The 10,150-nt window shown below is 34.4% G+C and overlaps 1 protein-coding gene across 1 annotated transcript; it reads left to right on the top strand.

Annotated features, from left to right (window-relative positions):
• The first annotated feature begins 9,149 nt into the window (after positions 1-9,149).
• Positions 9,150-9,888, top strand: LOC147401275 (uncharacterized). The gene has a single exon (XM_086441565.1). The coding sequence runs from the start codon at positions 9,282-9,284 to the stop codon at positions 9,441-9,443; it is 162 nt and encodes a 53-aa protein (XP_086297691.1). The 5' UTR covers positions 9,150-9,281; the 3' UTR covers positions 9,444-9,888.
• The last annotated feature ends 262 nt before the right edge of the window (positions 9,889-10,150 follow it).

The raw sequence follows: 10,150 nt of genomic DNA, 5'->3' as shown, positions 1-10,150 counted from the left end.
TATCCCGAGGAAAAACCGTACGGTTCTTGCACATGCCACATCAGTGAGTTTTTTAGTTATTCTGTCGTGATTGAGTTAGAAAATCATTACACTTTTGCACAACGCATGTTGTGTTGAGAATTGAGATTTTATACATGTAGGTACATAAAACTTTAATTATGATTTTCTGACTCTCCCTCCAACTTACTCCCCCATACTCTCCTGACGTGGCATGTATTGGAACCATAGTTTTTTTTTCATCGGGATACCCAACTACACATATTTAATTACTCTCGTAACATGGTATGTGCAAGAACCATAGATTTATTTCCTCAGGATACACAACTACACATCCTCATAAACATGTGTAGCTGTGTATCCAGAGGAAATAAATCTGTGGTTCTTGCACATGCCACGTCACGAGAGTTAGTGGGGGGAGTTTGTCAAAGGGGAGTGGGAAAATAACAACTCTTAAATAAATGTTTATGGATGCAAATGTTGGGTTATTCATATATAATCACATCTTTTTGTTGCCCTCATTCAATTGTTTTGGGTGATTTTAGATACCCTTTCTTTTTTTGTTTCAAATTGAGATACCCGTGTTTTCAACTATGGCATACCCCCTTTCACCATGTTCCCCCACCCCCAAACCCCAATTTTTGGGTGAAAAATTGAGATGCCCCCACCTTTGTTTTCAAGTTGATGTTATGCCTTCCCCTTCCCCTTTCTTTTATTTTCTAGACTAACAAAAAAAAAAAAAACCTAATCACTCTCATTTTCAACTTATAATCCAGATTTTGTTCTTTTCTTTCTAAAATTGGTCAGCTTCAAATAGTTCAACTTCTATAGAATGGTAATATTAATATACTTAACTTCATCTTCAATCAATCCTTTTGAATAGTATCTTAATCCCGTATATAGAAACTTAGAATTTTCTATTAAAAATCTCATCATCTACTTTAAAAATTCTATCATGTTATTTAAATTTAAAGGTTAAAGCTAATCTTAAGGTTGAAGATGACTAGTTTTGAGAAGAGATCGAATTCGAAAGGTTCTTTTTGATTTTTGATCGAAAAGGGAAATGATGTCATTTATGTATTTGTCTACTACTTAAGCTCGACCTCGAAGGAGCATGTAAACATTTTGGTGCATATTTGTCAACTGTTATAGTTTTCTAAAACCAATAAGGAGAATCCTCAGGTTTGTCACCATAAACTTCCATCAAAGTTTCATTGTATTCTAAAGAATTTGTCTACAACACATCAATAAACTTTTTCATAAGTACCAATAAAAAAAAAATAAACTTTTTTATAAGTGAAGGCAAATAAAGTCTTAAAGATAGCTGCCTTTTTTTTTGTTTTTTCCTCACAATCAACAAGGTCAGATTTCTTATTGTCTAAGACTCAATTTTCGCTACATGTTGTATGTTCACATGTTTATCCATCACTCGAAGCGACTTTTGAGGCTCCTCAATGACCAAGACAATGAGAAAAAGAGACATCAAATCTATTTTTCTAGGGATCAATATAGATTTTCTAGGGATATGCCATTTCAAAGAATCTCTAGACATGGGCGGAGGAGCTAGGATTTTCTTGTAATGGGGGCAAACTTACTGTTAATTGGAGGGGGAGGGAGCAAATATTGGAGGGAGACGAGGGAGTGAGGGAAACTGGTCAAATGGGGATGTCAGTAATTCAAAATGCAGGGATATCAAAAATTTAAGCATAAATACAAGACTATCTAAAATGCCCAAAAAAAGTTGAGTGGGGGGCAATTGCCCCCATTTCCCGCATCTAAAATGATTGTTTGATAATCAAATAACTCTAACAAGATATTTATAGAGATTACATCAACCAAGATATAAAAGATAAGTTTAATATAAATAATTTCTAATATTTAAATTTATATATCTTACTTATCAATCATTTCTAATATAAAAAAAGTAATCGATGGATATATATATATATATCAATCTCCATCACAATCTTTTATTTGTGATTAGATACAGTAGTATTGATACAGTATATCTCATCCAACTTAATAATTGCATCTTATTTCTTTAACACAAATTGCTTGAGAAAATGGTCCTATCAACAAGACCCCAAGCTCCAAACTAAGAAATTTTCTTCCGCGTCTTAGCTTGATATTCTTTGATTTCAGCTTCAGTCCTAGCTTGCGCAATTGCATGGAAACCTAGACATGGTTCATAAGAGAATAACATCTTAAGTACCTGAAAACACCAACAATTTCATAATCTCCACCTTAGTCTCAAATATATATAAACTATTGTTCTCAAATTTGAGAAGATTGGTCACAATTACTTCAACCGAAACAAAGAACGGAGCCGTGAAAAAGCTTAGAGAAAAGTCGAAAAATAAAGCAGGAACTCGTTTCTGTAGAAATAAAGAATATTAATTGGTACAAATCTTTTGGCCAATAATGAATTATATTTTCAAAATTAAACAAGATACTTCATTACCTCAAAGAAAACATGCGTTATGACCTGCGGGATGGAACAGCACAACTGACCCAACAAAGCAACCTGAATATAATATAGGTAGAACCATTACCCTTTCAGACAAGCATGGCTCAATTATTTAAAGTGTCTCCCTAGGTGGCATACTCAATCGACTTCCTTACATGGACAAGTTCAAGAACCGTATATCTATATGCCATGGGATACACTTTTTATGGGAAAGTGCAATCATGTGTCATACAGATCTATGATTTCCGAACTTGTCACATCAGGGAGTTGATTGAGTATGTCATTTGGTAAGTCAACTGTAAAATTGTTAACCCCATTTTTAATTTTAAGATTCTATCTTCTGCTTCTTCAAAAGCTCAAGAAAGGATAGAAAACTTGAGGATGGAGAACAATGAAATTTTAGATAGAAACATAATTCATGGATTGAAGATAAGGTTAAATGGATTAAAATTAATTTTACTGTAGATGTTGAAGAACTTATGGATGATCAATTTTCAAGAGAAAAAAATCAAGGGTTTCTATTGAAGTGGGGGTATTTAAGTTATTTTCATTAATATATAAGATATTTATAGAATACAGTGTGTTAAGCGCATGTCATGAATTTGAAAACCTTGAGTATCTAAAACATTTATCAAAATATGGAGGGGCATCTAAATATTTACCAAAATAGGGGCGAGGGGGGGGGGGGGGTAATACCCTAGGTAGTTGACATTGTGATTCAATTTGGAAAGAGGAGTTCTATCGTTTAAAGCCCAATAGTCAAACGCTAGGTAGGCACCCAACTTATACTCAAAAACGGAACACCGTTCTAGTCTTCTAGATACCCACTCTTTCTTATTGCCTTCTATCTCCTAAAATTCTATCAAGAACTTCCATTAATTCATTAATTTAGCAATTTAATAGAGAGAACGGATAGTGTGCATCTTGAGTGGAGGAATGAAACCCTCCTCCCAAATCTCAATGCATGCCACGTAAGCCTCAAACTAAGGAAACTTTGGAAAAAAGGTATTTCAAGCCCTAATTTCTAAGAATAAAACTTAGGAAAATGCTGAAATGACACAAAGTAGTAATTGCGATTCTCACAAGTCTGACATGGGATGTGCATATAATCATAGATGTATTTCTTCGTGATACGAGTAAAAATCATCTACGATTATGTATACATATCCACATCAGAATTGTGAGAATCACAATAAATCCTATGTCACCCCAGCACGACTCTAAAATTTATGGGGCATGTATTGTAATCGTGGAAGGAGGGTTTCATTCCTCCACCCTAGATGCGTATGATCTGGATTCTTTAATGAATGTGGATCGTATGCGCTAAGGGTGGAGGATTGAAGCCCTCCTCCCACACCAAAATACACGTCTAGTAAATTGTAATTCAACAAAAAAAATTAAAAGAATATAGTTTAGGTGTTAATTCCTTAAATTATGATTTATGTGACATGTATTAGGGTGTAGGAGGATGATTTCAATCCATCCTCCGCCATGAGTGCGTACGATATGGACTCTTCTTTAATAATATCCATCAAGATGGTACACATTACAAACTTTATAGTAGGTTCGAAATATTGCATTTAAAAAAAAATAATAATAATTATGTTAAAATATACTTTTAAAAAAAAATACTTAAATCCACTAAACGGACAAGGAATTTTTCACAAAACCATAGATATTTTTCCTCATATACAAAAGGAAAAATCTATGGTTTTATGCACAAATCAAGTCAGTTGAGTATATTTTCACTTGAATCAGTTTAGTATTATTCTTTTGATAAAGAGTTGCGGTGCAGTGACCTCAATTCACACTTTGTTGACGGGGAGGTGCGCACACATTAAGATGGATTAAATACACCTCAAAACATTATTTTTCCTATCAAAGATGGGAGCAGTTCAGCAGCCCTAAAGTATGCCAAATATTTTTCAAAACATGGGTTAGAAGTTTTGGAATGAGCTAATTTTTTGTAAGGATGATCTCCATGATGAGGAGATCATCCTCACCAAAAATCAGCCTATTCCAAAACTTCTAACCCCATCAAAAGTGTTTTATAAAAATTAAACGGTTCACGATTCTTCAGTAGGGTTAGAAATTTCAAAATGAGCTGATTTTTGGAGACGATGATCTCTTCACTGTAAAGATAATCCTCACAAAAAATCAGCTCATTCCAAAGCTTCTAACTTATGTTTTGAAAAATGTTTAGCACAATATTTGACAAATTTTAGAGCCGTTGAACCGCTCCCATCAAAGATACATTCAAAAATTATTTTTTCCATCAAAAATACCTCCACATGCTTATTTCCAATGTGCATTTAGTACATCCTTACCATTAAAGGTACGTGTTAACAAAACCCATTAGTAAATACCATTAATATCCCTGATATTAGTTTGGTGAAATATCTATAATAGAAAAAATAGTCAGTCATAAAATGACGTGCTTAAACATATAGGATCTGTAAGCAGCTGACGTGGCAAAGGTACAGTACCATAAATCTTTTTTCTTCGGGATACACAAGATAAACATCTACAATTAATCTATGCACTTGCCACCTCAACTAAATACAAACCACGTATATCTTAGCATATAATTTTATCATTAGTTTAGAAAGAAAAAAAAAAAGGTTTTCCTTCGGTTTACACCCATCTAGGATCCCAAGTTGTCTTCACTGTAGGCATAAGGTCCAACTCTGAAACATGGAAATTGATGAAAATAATCTTATTGAGGTTTTTCAACAGTTAGGAATTCCACACAATCATGAACAACACAAAGAATTCCAATTTAGTTTGTTGGCATGGGAAAATTTTATACTGAAAGATCTCTTAATTAATGCAAGCATAGCGAAGCAAACAGTTATTCAGTCATGGAGATGTTGCGGTCCAGTTCAAGCAATTGACTTGGCACATGAAGTGACTCTCTTCAAGTTATCCTCAGCAATAAAGTCAATTTTAATGGCCCATGGCCTAATGATTTTTGCCATGGAATGACGATCCGAGCAGTTGAAATGAAATTTTATAATTCTATACATGACAAGAGAGATAGGGAGTCTTCTAGGAACCAAAATTGGATCAGTTGAAGAGGTAGATTTTCCTGAAAGTGGAATTACTGGAAGCAAGATTCTTAGAATCAGAGTCTCAATAGACATCACAAAGCCTTTGGTTCAGAAGGTCCTTTCGAATCGTAAAAGGGAAGGAATTGCAGAAGTGGAGGTAAAAGACCAACGATTGTGGATTTTCTGTTATCTTTGTAGTGAGATTGGCCATGATTACAAACACTGTGAGAAACATCTAGATGATGAGGAAGGTCGATGTGCTTACTCAAAAGGAAATTTCTTGTTTGGATCATGGTTGAAAGTGTTAGAAATGATATTTTTTGCACAGCACCATCTCAAATTAAACTAATCAACACATCAAGAAGAAGGATCCAAGTTTTGGTTTCCCATCCCTCCAGACTAGCATCCATTTTTCGTCTTTCATGCATCTATGGAAATCCAAACACAACTGGAAGAGCAAAAGCATGAAAGGGAGAAGAATTTCAATTCCTTGGCTAGCCATAGGACACTTTAATGATCTTTTATCGTTTGAAGAAAAATCAGGAGGCATCCCACCACTCCAGAGCCGTATGCAAGCTTTCAGAGACATGGTTAATGATTGTGGTTTTTAAGACCTGGATGGATTTCAAAAGGGACGAAGAATATGGGAAAGAATTGACAGAGCTCTTTCAAATCGGCCTGAAAGGCTTGCAAAAGCAAGTAAGGGATGGACGAAGAACATGCACTTGAGTCCCATCCCTTCCAATTTTTTTGTATCTTATCTAATCGGCCTAGTAATACTCATGCTCATTGGGTTAGTGACTTGCGCCACAGAAATAAATGGAATGAAAATTTATTGAGTCCTTCACGGAAAGTAGATTCTATCATTAGTAACAATGTGTCAGATAGATAGGTGGATTTGGCATCTTTCAAAAACTGGCTCTTTCACGCCCAGGTAACTCATATGATCAATGCAGCTCAAAGTTCATCATCTTGTTTTCTTTAAGATGAGGATTGGAAATTTCTTTGGATAGAGCATTTCCTCCCAAAAATAAGGAACTTTATTTGGAGGGCCTTTCACAGTGTACTTGCAGTGGGGAACAATCTGAAAAAGAGAATGATTAATACGGAGATTTGTTGCCATATGTGCAATATGATGAAAATGAAACAGTAGAGCATATCCTTCTTCAATGTCAGTTTGCTAGAGCTCTATGATTTTGGATGCTCCCTTCCAACACTCACAATTTCAACAAGAAAAATTTTCCTTTAAAAATTTTGGTGGATCGAATGGTACAAAATATATAAATCTGGAAAGATAACTTCCTATCACTTTCATCTAGGGACAATCTTACTTTGAAAATTTTGGTTGGCTAGAAACAAGGAAGTATTTTCATACGTTAAGCTAGATTGCAAGCAAATTATCCTCTCGGCCCTAAAACTTGGCAAATGAACATAAACAATCGAGTGGGGATGTTCTTGAAAATGTCATACCTTCCCCTCAAAAACCCAATGATGATTCAGAATTTTTTCTATTGGAAAACACAATGAGGGTGTTCTATGATGGTTCAGCAAAGGTGAATAACAATCATATGGGAATTGGAGTGGTGGCTCTTCTTCCAGATAACAAGGTGATCGATAAACTTTGAAAAAGCTTCCAGATGATTAAGCTCTTCTTGCATAAACTATTCTCATGGCAATTCGAAATTGTTGGATGAAAGTGATTCTTTGTCAGTCATAAATGCCATTCAAAATCCACAACAACTTATTCTTGGGAAATCCACGTGCCTATTGCAATATAAGATCTTACCTTGATCAGCGGGATGACTTCATTTTTCAATTTATCAGAAGAAAGTCAATAACTAAGCACATCAATTAGCTTTTCGCAGTCTTCTTTGTAACCCTATCCCAAGGAACTCATCTACTTATGTAAGGATTTTCAATTCCACTTATGAATAAAATCTAATATCTTCTGACCAAAAAAAAAATGTAAGACTGGCAACAGATCGGTTTGATACTGGATCAATGCCACTTCAATACTGATCTAAATTTTCTTAATGATGTACACATGATTCAATCCGAACGGATTAGTGAATATGTGAATCGAATCCGATCCATTTCATTTCATCCTTAATCCAAAATTGACCTAATCTGATCAGAACAGATGCCTAAATTATCAATATTCAAAAAAATTAAAAAATATAAAATCAAATAAAATTTTGAAAAGTCTACTTTCCTACTACAAATATAGAGGAAAATAAATATGTATGCATTCATATGAAATTAAGTATAATATAAAAAATTATTGAAATATGTTCGGATCAAATTTTTTTGAATTGGATTGGGGTACGTCCGAATCCGATCCAAAATTATTTCAACTCTAATATTTCAATCCGAATCCGATCTGAAATTTTGATTTTTCATGTTTTTGTTCGGACCGATTCGGACATCGGGTATATTTCAGACCATTGCCAACCCTAGCTAAATGCATGTATGTCAAGGTAAAATGTGTAATTTTATTGCACCCATAATTAGTGTTCATGTGAATGTTAATAAATAAATAAATAATTGATTGAGTAGGTTAGGTCATGTGCAACGATAATTACTTCCAATTAAAAAGACTATGGAAGTAGATAAGTTGCTAATTTGCTAAGTTAGTACCCACCAAGGGTTAGTTGAGAGGGTAAGAGCAATTGGGTATGTTGTCCAGGTCACATCTTCTAATTTCTATATGCCCCTCCATTTTTAGTGGTATATTTAACTATTGTCACGTGCAGGTAGATGGTACGTGCGGCCTGCCAAAGCACAAAAAAAATTGATAGGCATGGGTTTAAAATGCCTTCACCCACTAAACTAAATACCAACCTGCTTTCTCATCGAAGATAAATATTCTTTAAAAGGAAGAGAAAAAATAATATTAATTGAGGTAGTAAGGAGTTCACATTTTAAGACCATCCTAATAAGGCAACGACTCTTGACCCAATTTTACTGTAACTTACAAAGGAGTAAATACACATGCTACAATCCCTTTGAGTTGGCAACGGACTGCAAACCACTCACACCACACACCATCATTGGCGAGTACACTGTAAGAAACCCCTATTACATTCAAGTTCACTAAGGATTCAAAGGAGCAAAGTGACATCACCAAAGCATACCCCAATAAGGCCGTGAAGAGGATGAAGAAATGGGTAGACAAGAAGCGATGACCTATATCGCATATGAAACAAGGGGATTTGGTGATGGTGAACCTCCAACCCCAACAATTCAAAGTATTCAAGAAGATACACAAGGGGTTGATTTGTAAGTACGAAGCTTGCTTGAAAAAATTGATTGGAGGACGAGGATTTGTTCAACCGGCCTAAATTTTGTTAGGATAATGTTTTGATGATGATGGCTTAGTAATAATAGTTCACAATAATATATTTTATGATTTCATATGGTGACATAATTTGATGTTTTCGTTTGTATCTAACCTTGATTTGGCAGGATGACAATAAATTAATGATACAAGAAATGGATGAGATTGTAATTATCTGCAAAGGTAGGGGATCCAATGGTCATTTCAGCCATAAAAAAGTCAAAAGGATGTATCCACCGCAAAATTGCTGATGAAAGTCTGCAAGGCATTGAGATCCATCCCATTGGATCTTCATTTCCAAAAGTTGACTTTTGGGACAGTGAGACATTTTAGTTTAGTCTACAAAAGAAGAGATACAATCCTTGTAAACAGACTTCATAGACAAGACAGAATTTTTCTTCTAATTTGCAGAGAAATCCAAAAGAAACAAATGGATCAGAACATGAGGGGGTTTCTGATTGGATTGATTGGTGCAGCACTAACATTTTCTGCTTATTCACAGACTTTCATCTCCAGCACCCAATGCATCACATTGGGTCTTCTTGTTCTTATGTTTGGTCTGATTGTAAAAGAAGGTCTAATTTCCCTCTAGCTTCTTTTTTCTCTCTCTTCCAATGGAGAATTCGAGCATAGATTCTGAATTACTAGGTGTTCTCTCTGTGATTCTCTTTGTTGATTAATTAATGTTATTTGATAGTTTTGGGTGTTGATGTGTTCTTTTGTATTTTAAACATTGGTGTATTTTGGAAGGGTTTCTATTTGGTTGAGGAGCTTAAGCATCTCCTCTATTTGTTTTTCTCTTTGTAGGATCTTTAATAACCGACATGTTTTGTAATAAGGTTTGAGAGAAGAAACATCCTTATAAGATTATTTTGTACTCTCTTATTAGTTTAGTTTGTTCTTAAGGAGTTTTTTTTTTATTTTTTCTATTTTTTTGGGGAGATAGAACTGTTTAGTTACACCAGGTTTTATAAATAGAAATCTTCGGGTTGTAAAACTTGGGGAAAAGTAATAATTATTTTTTATCCGATCCGTGGACGTAGGCACACTGTCAAATCACATAAATTCTTATATTTTCATATGTGATTTTGTTCCCTTTATTACTTCGTTTTTTACACCATAAAGTCTTATTGCAAACTTTTGATACTTTAGCTCATTAATTTATGTGTGGCTTAGAATATATTGTCATTGCACATGATTAAACCATCTCTTACAAGTTGAGTATAGGACTTACGGTCTACACCAAGCACAATTAGAAAAAAAAAAAAAAAAGGAAACAATCGGATCTTTTCACATAAG

Source organism: Akebia trifoliata, chromosome 5 (assembly GCF_017979445.1).
Source record: "Akebia trifoliata isolate Shusen 1 chromosome 5, ASM1797944v1, whole genome shotgun sequence".
NCBI lineage: Eukaryota > Viridiplantae > Streptophyta > Magnoliopsida > Ranunculales > Lardizabalaceae > Akebia > Akebia trifoliata.
The sequence above is the reverse complement of the archived record's forward strand: the minus strand, read 5'-3'. Positions and strand labels throughout refer to the sequence as shown.

Excerpts from the sequence above, each read along its gene's own strand:
- LOC147401275 (XM_086441565.1), top strand. The coding sequence starts at position 9,282 with ATGGATCAGAACATGAGGGGGTTTCTGATTGGATTGATTGGTGCAGCA.